At 41.5% G+C, this 15,542-nt stretch overlaps 3 protein-coding genes and 3 non-coding genes across 7 annotated transcripts; 1 reads left to right on the top strand and 5 right to left on the bottom strand.

The window, feature by feature from the left end:
- The first annotated feature begins 921 nt into the window (after positions 1-921).
- On the top strand, positions 922-15,161 carry dcun1d1 (DCN1, defective in cullin neddylation 1, domain containing 1 (S. cerevisiae)). Of its 2 annotated transcripts, none has more exons than XM_085930794.1 (7): positions 922-1,086; positions 12,327-12,540; positions 12,678-12,843; positions 13,226-13,356; positions 13,449-13,531; positions 13,752-13,848; positions 14,280-15,161. In XM_085930794.1, the coding sequence occupies exons 1-7, from the start codon at positions 1,024-1,026 to the stop codon at positions 14,354-14,356; spliced, it is 831 nt and encodes a 276-aa protein (XP_085786920.1). In that variant the 5' UTR covers positions 922-1,023; the 3' UTR covers positions 14,357-15,161. The 2 variants fall into 2 exon arrangements, with proteins under 2 accessions (XP_085786920.1, XP_085786921.1); XM_085930795.1 differs by lacking the exon at positions 922-1,086 and adding an exon at positions 11,451-11,596.
- Positions 3,081-9,296, bottom strand: eif4a2 (eukaryotic translation initiation factor 4A2). Its single transcript, XM_085930788.1, has 11 exons — positions 9,197-9,296; positions 7,564-7,609; positions 7,295-7,427; positions 6,799-6,938; positions 6,227-6,395; positions 5,906-6,015; positions 5,683-5,826; positions 5,250-5,387; positions 4,716-4,805; positions 4,169-4,248; positions 3,081-4,103 (listed from the first exon to the last, which is right to left on the bottom strand). Exons 1-11 carry the CDS (start codon positions 9,223-9,225, stop codon positions 3,959-3,961), a joined length of 1,224 nt encoding a protein of 407 aa, XP_085786914.1. The 5' UTR covers positions 9,226-9,296; the 3' UTR covers positions 3,081-3,958.
- LOC147046607 (small nucleolar RNA SNORA81) lies at positions 5,460-5,646 on the bottom strand. Its single transcript, XR_015068268.1, has one exon. It is a non-coding gene; the product is annotated as a small nucleolar RNA SNORA81 (small nucleolar RNA).
- Positions 6,483-6,554, bottom strand: LOC147046606 (small nucleolar RNA SNORD2). Its single transcript, XR_015068267.1, has one exon. It is a non-coding gene; the product is annotated as a small nucleolar RNA SNORD2 (small nucleolar RNA).
- LOC147046605 (small nucleolar RNA SNORD2) lies at positions 7,174-7,248 on the bottom strand. The gene has a single exon (XR_015068266.1). It is a non-coding gene; the product is annotated as a small nucleolar RNA SNORD2 (small nucleolar RNA).
- Positions 10,373-11,773, bottom strand: setd9 (SET domain containing 9). Its single transcript, XM_085930793.1, has one exon. The coding sequence runs from the start codon at positions 11,243-11,245 to the stop codon at positions 10,388-10,390; it is 858 nt and encodes a 285-aa protein (XP_085786919.1). The 5' UTR covers positions 11,246-11,773; the 3' UTR covers positions 10,373-10,387.
- Positions 15,162-15,542: the final 381 nt, after the last annotated feature.

Below are 15,542 nucleotides of genomic sequence, written 5' to 3'. Positions count from 1 at the left end.
GAAGAAGAATCTCTAAAATTCGACAAATCCTTTTGTGTGTACCAGGCCTCACCAGTCATGTTCCTGACGTCACTCACCAGGCCACAGCCCCTTTAAGGAAGAACGCTCTGGCACACTTATTTATGACTTCCAGTTTGTCCCAACGTACGCTTACACTTTTTTTCCCCGCTTTATATTCTCTTGTTTTTTTCTATGCCGTATAATGCTGTTTATTTATTAAATCAAGTAAAATAATGTTGGTTTTAGACTGTGGGATTGCGTTGCAATTTGCATCGCTACATTGCATGTAGTTTTCTGCAGAAGTTGGAAAACAGCAGGCCTATTTTGACAAAGTAAGGAGCAGAAAGTACTTATATGTATTAAAAAGTCAGAATAATAAATTGCTGGAAAATCCACTTAAGTACTGTGGAACAGGTGTACTTGTTGACTGTGACTAACTTTGAATATTGCTCTATCGCTCATAGTGCCTACTAAAACAAAAAACTCACTTTTGAAGAAGGATCATTGAACTTAAGCTCTGAGTACTTGATTCAATATTTGTTTTCCTAGATACAGATGCTTGACTGATGTCAAATAAAAGAATTTCTTGAAACCACTGACTTGGTTATGCAACAATGCAAAGCATTGACTCAAGTGTTTTACGATCCCGGTTATGAATCCTAACTGGAAAAATATCTACATGGCTTAAAGTAAAATTCCACAGAGAAGGAAAATATTGAATGTGACTGATCACACAGTAAGTTTGTGGACTGAAATAAAACGTGCCATAAAATGACCAACTTTTCTATTGTGAGTCATTTTAGGAAAGAAACTGCAGGTGTATGTCCATTAAAACACTAAATGGATCGAACAACCTCCATCTTAAATTGGACATTAGTATGATGCAATACAGTTGAACATGTCAAAGTACAAATGTTCATCTGTATCGACCCAGGGAGGCCACTGAAAAAAGGATTAATAAACATGTCTACATTAAGGCTTCCTGCTTCAGCATCATAGTCCTTTTCGCAAAAGTAATGTCATATGGTGGTGGCCGTTTGTCTACCGTCGATCATCGGACACGTAAGTATGGCTGCGGAACAAGAGGTTTGTACTGCTTCGTGCACCAACTGCACCCTTCTGTTAGAGAGGTTGTCCCTGCTAGAGGGACGTGTCCGCCAGTTAGAGCAGAATAGTGCCATAACAGTAGATGTGGCGGGCGGACACAGTCGCGGACTGTAGTCAGCCCGCTAGCCCCGTTAGCATTAGCCCCAAGCGGCTTGCTAATCGCGATGAGCCAGGTAAGACGCATAGCCGTCCAAAGTCATCTCGGTCTACTGGCCCTCGCACCTTGGTCATAGGTGACGCCATTACCCCGCTTAAAAATCCAGCCACGGTCATGTGTATTCCTGAGGGCAGAGCACCCGACATAGAAGCTAATCTTAGGGAGCTGACTCGCAATAGGACTAGTCAACAGCGTAGTTCCAACATGATATAGTGGTACACGTCGGCGCCAATGATGTTAGGATGAGGCACTCTGAGATCTCAAAGAGAAACATAGCGAGGACTTGTGATCTCGCCAGAGAGATGAGTCGGCATCGAGTATTTGTCTCTGGCCCCCTGCCTGCCTGGGAGAGGCTCTGATGAGAGGTTTAGTAGATTCGTCTCCCTTAATGGATGGATGGCTGGGTTCTGTAAAAAGCAGGGACTGTATTTCATAGATAACTGGTCCTCCTTCTGGGGCCGCCCCGACCTGCTGAGGAAGGACGGCCTTCATCCTAACCGTGAAGGCGCCTTCACTCTTTCTAGGAATATAGATTACTGTTTGAGCCACTCATGACAGGTCACCTTAGAGCAGGCCGGAGCACAGGTGACTAGACCACCTGTCAGGATGGGTTTGGAGTCAGTTAAGTTAAAGTTAACTAGCGCTAGGCTAGACTTCCAGCATGCACATAGCTCCTTGTGTAGACTAGAGCGTCACAGTTTGAATAGTGCTACAGTACACATGAACACACTTTCTACTGAGGTGGCATATAATATTTATATGACTCCGCTTGGGGACATAATACGTAAATATAATATTAGTTTTCAATGTTACGCGGATGACACCCAATTATATATGCTGTTATCAATGACAGATCCGCGGGACTGTTGTAATCTTGAGGCATGCCTTGCGGAGATCAAGCAATGGATGTCTCTCAACTTTCTTTGTCTGAACCCAGATAAAACTGAGATGTTGATAATTGGTCCAGCTCGTTATCAACATTTATTTAAGGAAACTGCTATAACTCTAGATAACCGTACTATCACTCAGAGTGATACTGTAACTAATCTCGGGGTAATATTTGACCAAACGCTCTCCTTTCAAAAGCACATGAAGAATATAACCCAAATTGTGTTTTTTTTCACCTTCGTAATATTGCTAAGATTCGCCCAATCCTCTCGACCGGTGATGCGGTGATACATGCCTTTATCACGTCGCGCCTGGACTACTGTAATGCATTATTTTCTGGTCTTCCCAAGTCCAGCATTGAAAGTCTACAGTTAGTACAAAATGCTGCTGCAAGGCTGCTCTCTCGGACAAGAAAATTTGATCACATTACCCCAATATTAGCCAACTTAGACTGGCTCCCGGTCCATTTAAGATGTGACTTCAAGGTTCTTCTATTCACCTATAAATCATTGCATGGGTTAGCGGCTTCCTATCTTGTCGACCTAGTTGTTCCTTATGTTCCGTCTCGTCACTTTCGTTCGCAAAACGCTAGTCTTTTAGTGACACCGAGGGCCAAGAAAATGTCTGCAGGGTCTAGAGCATTTTCTCTTTGCATCCATTGCAGCCTGGTGATCCTGAAAGGGGGATCCTTCCATCTGTGGTCCCTTCTCAAGGTTTCTCATTTTTCCCCTGCTAGGGGTTTTTGAGTTTTTCCTTGCCCTTTTGGGAGCCCAAGATCAGGGGATGCTTTGAGAATAATTGTCAACTGATTGTCTATGTGAAGCCCTTTGAGACTGCTTGTGATTTAGTGCTATACAAATAAACTTGACTTGATATAAATGGGATAAGAAAATGTAAACGTTGGAGTTACTTAAATCAAGGACAAGCATAGCTTTCACAGCAATTTTTCATTTATTAAGACATTCTTACAATTTGAGAGGTCTGAGTAGTGCAGGGGGGGATATGTGTGCGTGTGTCTGTAAATGCTAACACATACTCTAATGCAGGGGAGGGGTCACTGACTTCAGCCCTCAAGGGCGCTAATCCAGCGCGCTTTAGGTGCATAAAGCGCAGCCGTACTACAACACATCTGCTTTAAATGATTAGCTCATCAGCAAGCTCAATTAAGCCTGATAACGCTCCTGATGATTTGAATCAGGTGTTACAGTGGGGATGCATCTTCAAAAAAAAAAGGCTGGATTGGTGGTGCCCTGGAGGACCAGACTTGATGACCTGTGCTCTATTGTGAGCAAGACACCAGCAAACCATGGCCAAAATGAAAAGTCTGACAGCAAGTTGGATGAAAACACATTTAAATAAACATTCACAAAAAGCAAATACAAATCTATTATATATAATACCGTGAACAAGTGCCTCTAGTAAGCAGGCTCACTACACATCGCACATGTTAACATAACAGAATTTGCAGACTTTATACAGCACTTGTACCTTTTAGTCCACAAGTAGGTTACTAAATGGTGGAGCACATCGAATATACGGATTATAATAGAACATGGAAAGAAATGCCTGAAAAGGACCACAATAATAGAGCCCATGGCTTTGCAGCTCCAATCGGCCAAAATCGCAGAGGTTCGGAGTCTACAACTGCCCATGAGGAACTATAATAGAAATCACCTCGCGAAAATAATCTGATCCAAGGTTTAGCATTGATTTTATTTTTTAAACCTCCCCCACCCTCTGGAATAATAAGCACAATGCAAGTGTACAGTCAACTATCACTGCGTTTTATAAAGAAAACCAAAAGTTTCAAATGAGGTCTGCCACATTCATGGGCATCTCCTCCACCGTAGTATTGTAAAACGTCTCAATGTCTCGCAGAATCCTCTTGTCCTCTTCGGTGACGAAGTTAATGGCGACTCCCTTTCTGCCGAAACGGCCACCACGGCCAATTCTGAGGGAGAAGCGGCACGTCAGTCAAGAGAAGGTTGAACTCTCTCCCTCCGCAACTCAATTTACCTGTGAATGTAGTTCTCTCGATTTGTAGGAAGGTCATAGTTGATGACCAGGGAAACTTGTTGCACATCAATTCCACGAGCCTGGGGGAACAGGTCACAAATTAGTACATTTTTTTTAAACTCTTAACATTTGAGAGATGTGGTTCAAGGTCACTCGTGTAAAAGTAACAGATCCCTACATTAGAGGGAACCCTTGTGGAGCACATGTCCTGATCTCCCAAATGTTCACACTGCTATGTCATTGAGGGACTATTTTGCAAACATTTGGGCTTGAAAACGAACACCCACTACCTCAATAATGCCGAAACAAATGTACAGTTTCAGTGATCAGGTTCACTTAAATAACATTACTTCTATGTTCATGCCACATTGCGACAGACAGAACAATTAAACCACTCGATGGCACAAACAATTAGAATGTGTATCCATCCAGCTGTTGCTATTCATACAACAGAATTATAACTTAAACTTAAAAGGGGTTAAGGTATCGCACCAAGTAAATTGAGAAGAGATTATCTCAATGGAACACTGTTCTATTTGATACTAACCAGTAGATCAGTAGTGATCAACACTCTGCTTGAGCCAGACCTAAACTCCCTCATAATGACATCACGCTCCTTCTGGTCCATATCACCATGCTAGGGAGAGAAAGTGAGTTTCTGTTCAGTCAGTGTGGCTATGAGAAGGGGTGAGCAAGCTTTTTTTTTAATGGACAAATTATTTGTAGAATTGTTATGCAAGTAGGAAAACTTGATGTGTTTCATTCGCGCACGCACACACACACACACACACACACACACACACACACACACACACACACACAGTATTCGTATAATATATATATATATATAAAAAATAGAATGGTGTTAATGCACGTAGAAACTTTTAAAATGTGTATTTAAATAGAGAAAATTATTCTACAATATATACTGCAGACTTGAATTTAATCCAAATGAGGTTACCAGCAGCGTAGGACCACTAGAAGAAGGATAATTAATAAATAAATGACTATAATAGAAGTAACGACGAACATAATGGGCCGTATTTTGCCCTCGCATGTAATAAAGAGTCACTCATCGTACCAGAGCAGAAACCGTGAAGTCTCTACCATGCATCTTCTCAGTGAGCCAGTCTACTTTTCTTCTAGTGTTGAGAAAGATCACAGCCTGGGTGATGGTCAGAGTCTCGTACAGGTCACACAGGGTGTCCAACTTCCACTCCTAAGTCCCAAAAATATTTAACATTCAGTGACTTGAATACATTCAGTCGCAACCAAGTCCCCGATGAAAAAGCCATGTAGCACAGTATCTTGAGACAATGGACAGCGGACATTAAGAAAGAGGTCCCTCCACGCCTCATTTGCGAAACTGCGGCTTTCATCTCCTTCCCTAGTGTACCCATGCTTACACACCCACATCGGCTGAGCCCTTGGGGAGGCTCGGCTTCTGCAGTTTGAGCAGGATGCTTTAGAGAGAAGGCGTGGTTCAAAATGAACATTGGCCTTAACAGACATACCTCCCGCTCAACATTGATGTAGAACTGCTTAATACCCTCCAGGGTGAGCTCTTCTTTCTTCACCAAGATGCGGATGGGGTCGCGCATAAACTTCTTGGTCACCTCCAGCACATCTGTGGGCATGGTGGCAGAGAGCAAGACAACCTATAGAAAACAGCGCAGGCAGCTTAGAAAGGCAAGCCGGCACAAACTGCAGTTAAGGCATCTTATAAATTAGTCTTACCTGAATATTTGTACTCAGTTTCTGGAAGATCTCATAGATCTGATCTTTGAAACCCCGACTCAACATCTCATCAGCCTCATCAAGAACAAACATTTTGATCCATTTGGGAGCTGTAGGGGAAGGCAGAGTTGTGTGAAATGTGGCAGCTAAGGTGAATTCCCGCTCCCTACTAATAATGCATACAAGCAGCCAGTAACAACATACAGTTTCATCATGTTTTGTGTATTCGGTTGCTTCAGGCGCCTTTTGCGTCAATTCACTGCTAGGCTATTATGAAGTTACTACTTTAAAGACAATGTATGATATAGCTAAAGCACTCACACAGATGTCTCCTGTTGAGCATGTCATATACTCGACCAGGAGTGCCCACAACTATGTGGGGAGCCTCAGCCTGAAACTTCTGGATCTCACTGCGGAGATTGGTCCCTCCAATACAGGCGTGGCAGGTTGCCCCCATGTAGTCGCCAAGGGCCAGAATGACTTTCTGAATCTAAAGAGCAGGGGTGCACAAGACAAGCACGCCAGCTCAGTCAGAGTTGCACAGAAGAATGGTGGCAGCACATTAAGCCAAACTGTTAAGTGATCAGTGTGTCAAGAGCTCTCAACACCAAGAGTCAGTCCCGAAAGATAGTATGCCATCACGTCACCCAGTTATTCACAGCCACAAATTGCCCAAAGAGGAGAGAGGAAGTTAAGCCAGATCACCTTTTAGACCAGTGCAGTCATGGACTGGGACTACACCAAATCTTAGAGGGGCAAATTTCAATTTTGCAGAATTTACACGAGTCTTTAAAGAACGGTACCTTTCAGATTTGAACAGTGTCCTCAATGTGCTGCCTAGGTCTGAGACACTGCTGAGGTATTCATGAGTCATGACCTCAGGAACAGCATACCTGCTGAGCCAGCTCTCTGGTGGGAGCCAACACCAGAGCCTGAGTCTCCTTCTGCTCTATGTCCAGCTGCTGCAAGATAGAGATGGCAAATGTGGCCGTCTTGCCAGTGCCTGACTGGGCTTGGGCAATGACATCATAGCCTGATGGCAAAAGGGCATAGAATTATGCAGGGCAGGACTACAAGAAACACACATATTTGTCATACTTTTTAATCAGTGATTTCCCAACCATTGTACCACAGCAACATTTGTTGAGATACAATTCTTCCAGGCAAGAGCAATAAAATATTTCTGGGGATGTTTGGTGGAGCGCCGTGAGATTTTTCCAATGTAAAATATGTACCGTGGCTTAAAGGTTAGGAAATCAGTACATGTTGAGTGATCAGTGAGAAAAAAAGGGTATCCCCATTATTGGGTAAGTCCCGAAAGATGGTAAAGCATCATTTCACTCATATATTCATACTAAGAGCTACAGGGCTTTTCATAGACATCTGTACCTTTAATGCAAGGGATTATAGCCCTCTGTTGAATGGCTGAAGGCTTCTCAAAACCATAAGCATAAATTCCCCGAAGAAGCGTTTCCTTCAGGTTCATATCATCAAAGTTGTCCGTAATGTCATTCCAGTTGCTCTGTAAAAATTTTTAAAAAAAAATAAAATAAAAAAAATAAATTATATATATATATATATATATATATATATATATAAAATGAGCACCAATATATGTTCACATTTTACATTATTAATTGGTTGCAAAGTGTTCATACCTCAATGACACCATCTGGCTCCATTCCATCGGGCCCCGCATGGTCGCTGTTAGGACAAAAAACAAATCCATCAAATAAATTCTATTACATTTATACTTATTCATAAATAGAGTTGTCTAAAGGTACACACACGTACACACACACACACACACACACACACACACACGCCTCTGTTCTCGAAACTTCCGGTTCTTGAACAATTCGGTATTCGAACAAAAAGTTCGTGATTTTTTTTTGCTTCGGATGTTGAACGAAATCCGGTTGTCGAACCTCACAAGATGAGCCGAGAAGACCTGCATGCCAACTGACTCATTACATTCTCGTTACTCTTGATTTTGTCCGATCGTGCAACTGCAGCACACCGCTGAACACACAACCGCAGTGCGCCGCTGACCGCGCAACTGCACCGTGCTGGTCGCATTATTGTGACAGAGCAGTCGCTAAAATTTAGAAAATATTTTTTTAAGTCCTGATGTACTTTCTAAAATTTAAGTGGACCTCAGTGCGCATAATTTGGTCCAATCGCGCAACCGCAGTGCGCCAGACGCTCACTGTTGCATTTCTTTAGAAGAGTCTTTGTGTTTTAGGATGGCTTTACTGCTCCCACTTGCTTCCTTTGGAGGCATGATTAGAGTAGATGCAATCCTCACAGACAGTAATGAGAATGTAATAACGAAAAGAGTCAGTTGGCATGCAGGTCCTCTCGGCTCATCTCCCGAGGTTCGACAACCGAACTTTGTCAGACATCCGGAGCAAAAAGATCTCGGATTTTTTGTTCGAATACCGATTTGTTCGAGAACCGGGACGTTCGAAAACCGAGGCTCCACTGTGTGTGTGTATATATATATATATATATATATAAACACATGTTCTCACGTTAAGTGATATAGAATTATTCAAGATATTTTCAGTGTACAGATGTGGAGGGCCTCATGAATGGCCGCAGCCCCGAAATGACTGAGCCCCTGCAACCACGTGGTGCGACCCACGTGCGGGGAAGATCGCAGTTATGGCGCAGTCGTGTCGGATGAACGTTAGTGACAACATTTAACAAAAAAAAAGAAACGGGGCTACCTCGTGAGCAATGATCAGGTGACCTTGGCCTTTGGTGACTCGCTCAAAAGTAATGCCTTTCGTCAGATTTCACGAGCAGGGACGGTTGACTAAATTCCAAAAGTGTAACACTTACGTAACTGAGCAGGTATTAGACCTGGGTTAGGGTTAAATTATTGTCATATGGACGAACTTTTCAACAAGGAGCCCGCGGTTCGACCACAGAGCCAACATGTCCGCCAGTTTGGCCTGTGCTGTACCGTCCGCGGATAATTGTACTGCAGTCAGTGAGATCGTAATGTAGTCAGTCCAATTCACGCTTGAACTTAATACATAGAGAACACAACATATTTATGAATATAATGTATTATTCGTCACATTTGACTGAGTGAATAAGAACTTGTCGCGAACGTATACCGGGCCAACCGTTAGCTACTCATCATTAGCAGTGTCGGCCTCGGGGCCTAGGCTGCTATATGGTTAATCGACGAAATATAAAGCAAACAATTATTTACTTAACTACGCTTCTAAGCGACGCGTTATTGCAATTTTTATCTTTCCGCGCGATTTTCCTTATTACCTGTTGTAATCAGCAGAATCGTTAGACATTGTACGTATCCAAGCTCAGCATGCGACTGGAAAGATCGCTGATGGGGACGTCAACTGCCTTTATGCAGCCGAACTACTTTCGCTGTTTGAACGCAATACTCACTGTCGTCGGGAATACTGTTTATAATGTGTGCAGAATTTCACCCACACCATACTGAAATATAACAGATAGTAGTTAGTTGAAAGAGTTTCTACATATATCAATAACAAACCTAAATCGTAGCTTACTATATTTATTAGCGGAAGGATTCTGCAGTAATAAAGAGTGCTGCGGCAGCTACGGTGCTCCTAAGTGGACAAATGTTTGGCGGTCGAGGTTGCGTAATAAAGTTGTCATTGAGCCAAAGGAGTGGTTTAAATGAAACTATGCATTATGCCATCATGATAAATTAATTTAACAATTTAAATCAGTCAGGGGAAGGCAGAACCTTTCTTCAACATATGTACTGATTTTTTATGCATATTATTTTCAGAGACCCTCTTGCTTAAGATTTCTTTTGACGATACCTAGTGGCCAGTAAATTTACGACATGCTCAAACTGGCATATTACACAGATAATCGATAAACATGTTTTGACTGGTGGTGGGTGACATGGGTCACATTTACCTTTGGGGATAGGGACTGCAACACATGGAAAACACATATTTTACATTCTGATATAGATTCACTGTTTGTGGCTATTCTCATTCATCCAGGTCATTTCTTGAGGGCATTGAATCGATCTCAATCGGAGTGCTTTAGTTGTTGACAATTTCCCTCTTATCTGAGAATGCAAATATATTCTTGGTTTTGGACTGACCATCTTATTCAATTGAAATTTGTAGTTTTATTTTACAGGATTTCAGTAATGGGAATGAAATACTTCCTGCACTTTCTACATCATCTGAAGGGATGATCCACTAATGTTTATGTACTGCTACAACTGTCTATCCTGCATTTGCCGGAACACACACACATACTTATTGAAAGTATTTGGAGGACAACAGTACAGCGACACTGCAGACAAGTGGATGAATTGATCTGAGCCAATATATTTTTGTCCAGCTGCTGGCAGGGGAAATTGTACAGACGCATAGGGAAGGCCAGCTCTCACTCCTTGATTGTTTCTTGGACTCACCTGAATTAGTTTAATAATCAAACCAAAAGTTGGGGAGGTAAATTTTATTTTTCCCGGACTTCTTTATTTTGTTGCTTCGAGTGCACAATAGTGTAGTAATTGGAAAATAGCTCCTCTCCTACTGTAATGTCTCTGAGTGATACAAGGACAACACAACGAAGAGGTCTCTGCGAATGCGGGCTGTAGTTGACATTGGGAAGATAGTACCGAAGCTCAATGGGAAAAGTGTCAGAAACATCAAACTCCTGGTAGCACACATTGGCGGGCATCTCATTGGAGCAGTTGTTCACATACTGACCCACTGCCAGCGGATTCTGCAGAGTGGATGTTAGCCAAGTGGTATCACTCGTCGCGAAAGGGCCCATTTGGTCTCTGCCACTGCATGAATTGTACACTATCTTGGAGATCCCTTTATCATTCCCATCAACCAAGACACCATCTATGCACCTAAAGACAAATGGATTTTTGATGGATTGGAGGAGAATAGGCTCATAATCTTGGTAGATGGTGCCAGGATACATGGCGACTGTTGCTCCTTTAGGTACCAACCCCCTGGTGACAAACACTCCAGTTCCTGCATGGGGAAGTGTGCTGGGCCTCCGGTCGATGCAGAATCCAAGAAATTGGAACATGGCATCATGTACACAATGCCCATTGTCACTTATTACCTGGCAGCGGATATTACCGAGCTCTGCACGATGACTCGCCCCGTGAAGAACTCGGAAGAGTTGCAGGAGGATCCGTGACACCTCTTCGTCCGGGATCAACTTGTCCTCACAACGCCCTTTGACTTGTCGAAGTGTTTTTTCATTTTTAGACATGTTTAGGACAATCCAAGGTAAAAATCGGTGTCGGTATGAGTTCCATTTGAGCCGAAATCGCTCTAGTACTTTACTAAACATTCAGAGGGACGAGGAACAAACACTTCAGTACTGTACTTGGCTGAATTGGTTGTTGCATCAATTACTCATTCACTTCCGCCAATAGTACTTCACAACAAAAGTATCCTTTGCGCCTGGCTATTGGTACCAAAATAGTATGTCAGTAAAAAAATATCACAAATTATAAAAAATTATTTTCATATTTTTGTTATTTATTAAAATTACTGTTGTATATTTTTTTCCTCTGAATGAGGAAAAATAAATAATAATTCTTTCGAAAAAGCCAACCGGAAACGTATTTGTTTCCGTAACGTTGTTACTTACTTTAGCCAGCTGGATGGGAGGAGAGAAAGCCAAGCAAAGACAAACATGGTAAGAAATGTTATGTCTTACCTTCGTGCACTACTGTAAATATCATCAATCACGACAAGCTCGTGCTTATGGTAAACAAACCCTTATACTTGCCTTGAACAGCCCTTCAGTATCCCCATAACACGCAAATGGGCGCGTTAGCATCCGCTCACTCGCCTCAGGTATTGAGGCCAACTCGCTAGCTAAGTTGCGAAAGGGTTGTGATGCCAAATGGTCAGTTGCACGCTCCTGGCAAATGACACCCTCGAGGTGTCGTCGCCCAGCTTTTGGCGAGCTATTTTCATCCACAAACAAATTGTAGCCTGCAGATATTCAGATTGGCACAGCTGTCAAACAGAGTTCTGGCGTCTGAAAATTGAAACGTGAGCGTCTGTTTGAATGATGATGAAACTATGAAGCCAGTCTTGCAGTGTGTTTCAGATTTAAGTTTTAGTTGTTGTTTTTTTCACGTTGGATACGCACAAAGGGGCTGAAAGTACTTGCTTTAACAACCTTTTACTTAGGTAGAAGTAAAAACCTATGTGATAAATATAAGACTGGTAGAAACAAGCCAATGGATCAAATGTATATAATCGTCCCACTGCTATAGAGAGCAATTTTCAAATCGCTGAGGCTGCAATTTTAGGGCAGAAGCTTTGTTACTTTCACCACTGCATAAGAATAAAATTGTGCCAGCTACATCTGATTCCACGTTTGGTTTGAAAGTTTGTTCCTTTTTTCTTTTTTGTAGAACAAATTGAAGTCCTCACAGAAGGATAAAATTCGCCAGTTCATGATTTTCACCCAAGCCAGTGAGAAGACTGCACTGGTTTGTCTGTCACAACATGACTGGAAACTAGAGGTTGCCACGGACAAGTTTTTCCAAAATCCAGAGCTCTATGTTTCCAGTTTAAAAGGCACTTTCGACAAGAAGAAGCTTGAACAGCTGTACACCAGATATAGAGGTATGTCTTTAAAAATAATATCATGCACATTACAGTTTATCCTGTTATGGGCTGGCAGAAACATTTATCACAGGGTGCTACACTAAAACAGTGAATGTAATCATTGTCATTGATTATTTTCCCAACTTTTCACTCAGATCCTCACGATGACAAGATTGGCATTGAGGGAATTCAGCAATTTTGTGACGATCTCGGTTTGGACCCCGCCAGTATAAGTGTTCTCCTCATCGCTTGGAAGTTCAGAGCTGCAACACAATGCGAGTTCTCGAAACAGGAGTTTATAGATGGCATGGCTGAACAAGGGTGAGATTGTAGAAAAGGGTGTCTTCCTTCACCTTATACTTTTCATGATTTGGAGTTGTTCACTAAATGTCAAACTACAGCCTGTTATGAAGTGACTTGAGTGCTTTGCAACAAGTGTGCTCATATGTCAAAATTCTTGCTCGCAGGTCAAAGCCCCCCCCCCCCCCCAAAAAAAAAAAAGATGAGCAATGTCTTTTATTGTAAAAACAAATTGTCAGATTCACCTGTAAGTCAAAATTTTGCTTTAGTTTAATTGTCGTAAAGTTTTATGTACAGATTGGGAGCCTGAGTCAGATTTTTTTTTATGCCTTTCTACTTTCTTGTGGCATTGTGGTGCAAGTATGAGACATAATATGTATTAATTTTCTTTATGTTTCCTCAGATGCGACAGTATAGACAAGCTAAAAGCTCAACTACCCAAGATGGAACAAGAGTTAAAAGACCAAGGAAGATTTAAGGACTTTTACCAGTTTACATTTAATTTTGCGAAGAATCCTGGCCAGAAAGGTTTAGGTAAACAATGAACTGTGACACACTAAATGATGTACTAACCTTTTTTAACCCAAATTTTCCACTTTATTCCTCCTTTTGTTTTATTCTTCTAGATTTAGAAATGGCTATTGCTTATTGGAATTTAGTACTGGATGGAAGATTCAAGTTCCTCGACCTATGGAAAACATTTTTAGTTGTAAGTACACAGTGTGCTCGCTCAATTGGCATTTTTCCAGTGTGGTATATTCCAAAATTGAAGTTCTCGCTAACAAATAATGATGTCAATTTGTCTGTCTGTCGTTTTGTTTGCTGATGACAAATTTTTCTGAACAAGTGAGAATTTATAGCAACTACTCAAGTATTATGGAAAGTCTTGTCATCACTTTCTTCAACTTGACTGTGATTTTACGTTGCAGGAGCACCACAAAAGATCCATTCCCAAGGACACTTGGAACCTGCTGCTAGACTTCAGCACAATGATAACAGATGACATGTCCAATTATGATGAGGAAGGTGAGTACTTTGTTTAAATTTGGAATGTTTCTACTGTAGTTTTGGGAGTCAGTCTATGGTTATTGTATTGTGTGTTAGCATTAAGCTAGCAGACTTAATGGTTTGGCAAAGTTCCTGTGTGATTGTCTTTATTTTTTATTTTGATGTAAATTAACTAGCTCTAGTGCTAAACATGATTGACACAGTCACCTCACTTCTCACTTCCTTTTTTAACCCTTGCGAATATTCAGGAAAAAATATGATGAAAACTCTTAAATCGGGTCATTTGTAAGGTGAGGAATTAAGGATGAAATTTGCCTTCAGAAAAAAAATTAGCCACAATAAAAAATGTAGCATGGTAACGTGTTTCATGAAGGAAGGAACGTACACTACATTTTCTTATCACTGAGAATCATTCTGGCCTCACTACATGAATGTTTTCCCTTCATCAGGAGCTTGGCCTGTACTCATTGATGACTTTGTGGAGTTTGCACGACCGCACATCGGGACCAAAAGCACTGCAGTTTAGGCTCCTCTTAGCCTACACAAGCAAGAGAAAAGAACACGTGGCCCACACTGAGCTGACAACTATGTTGCCTTTTCAATCCTCAGGACTGAAATATTTTACACAGCAGAGACTTTATATATACACACGTGCGTATTTGTGTGCGTGTGAGTGTGTGTGTGTTAATGTATGTTTGTGTAGATACAATACATATGTTAAAATAATGCATATCACTTCGCTGGTGAGCTTTTGGTGGTTTGGGCGCTTTTAACGACAGTATTTGGGATTTTCTGGGGGTGCCGAAGCCAAGCAAGAAGCAGCACCATCTCAGTTTTGGGATGTGTTTGGGCTTTGCTCAAATATCCACTCACATTCTTCAACTGTCATGTAAACATTTTTCTAAAAATTGTTTTTAATTTGACTCCTGAGTTGCATCCAGATTTTTATTTTATGATACATCTGTGACTATTCCATAGGACCTTTAATCAGATTTTTCCAAGATCAATGCTGCTCCATTCGTTTAACTTGAAATAAATGTTTGAATTTGGTACCTTTGAAGCTGCCAGCCCTTGTGTGCCTCAAAGCAGCCGCCCGCCTCTGCGTGATGAATACATTGTTATGCTTCCAGGCTCATAAGGGATTGGTTAAATGAGGTCAATCTTTGGATGTCTTGCAGTTCCTCCCTTCTGGCAAAGGCATACGTGAACGGAGAATGATTCAGAATCACTTTTAGTATTGTACATTTGCCAGCCAAAACATTAGGCAGACCTGAGAAAATATGTTTTTCATGGCAAATTACAGCTAAAATAAACATTGGTGTTTAAAATTACTGCTGTAGTTCAGCAATATTTTTATTATTTGCATGACTTAATGTTTTTTAGCACTGGGTTGCATCAAACCAAGTTTAGCATTTTTGGTCATTTCATAGCTGTGCTTGCACAGCAGTTTAAAAAATAAATAAAAATAAATAAACCCTAAAAATATGAGAGCAAGGAAATTCTAAATTCTGACCACCTTAAATGTGTATATCGGAATTGGGGGAGGGTCTTCTCGTGAGTGTAAGTAAAAATAATGGAACGAAAGCCAGTAGAATTTGTGAGGTATGGTTGCTAAGTGACGAGATGTCACTCCCAGTAGCTAGGAGCATCGCCAGACCATGTCATAAAGCTGCCCCCTGATTGTTGCCTTTCAAACGATGCATCCCCTGTGG

Source organism: Syngnathus leptorhynchus, chromosome 14 (assembly GCF_054491065.1).
Source record: "Syngnathus leptorhynchus isolate UIUO chromosome 14, UIUO_Slep, whole genome shotgun sequence".
NCBI classification, from domain to species: domain Eukaryota; kingdom Metazoa; phylum Chordata; class Actinopteri; order Syngnathiformes; family Syngnathidae; genus Syngnathus; species Syngnathus leptorhynchus.
The sequence above is the reverse complement of the archived record's forward strand: the minus strand, read 5'-3'. Positions and strand labels throughout refer to the sequence as shown.

What these genes read in the sequence shown, in the direction of transcription:
- dcun1d1 (XM_085930794.1), top strand. Translation starts at nt 1,024, where the DNA reads ATGGTGGTGGCCGTTTGTCTACCGTCGATCATCGGACACGTAAGTATG. An exon ending in GCTGTACACCAGATATAGAG is followed by an intron (nt 12,541 to 12,677) that starts GTATGTCTTTAA and finishes CTTTTCACTCAG; the next exon opens with ATCCTCACGATGACAAGATT. An exon ending in TATGGAAAACATTTTTAGTT is followed by an intron (nt 13,532 to 13,751) that starts GTAAGTACACAG and finishes TTTACGTTGCAG; the next exon opens with GAGCACCACAAAAGATCCAT.
- eif4a2 (XM_085930788.1), bottom strand. Translation starts at nt 9,225, where the DNA reads ATGTCTAACGATTCTGCTGATTACAACAG. An exon ending in GATTCTGCTGATTACAACAG is followed by an intron (nt 7,610 to 9,196) that starts GTAATAAGGAAA and finishes TTGTCCTAACAG; the next exon opens with CGACCATGCGGGGCCCGATG. An exon ending in ACTTCACGGTTTCTGCTCTG is followed by an intron (nt 4,806 to 5,249) that starts GTACGATGAGTG and finishes TTCTCTCCCTAG; the next exon opens with CATGGTGATATGGACCAGAA.
- setd9 (XM_085930793.1), bottom strand. Translation starts at nt 11,245, where the DNA reads ATGTTTAGTAAAGTACTAGAGCGATTTCGGCTCAAATGGAACTCATAC.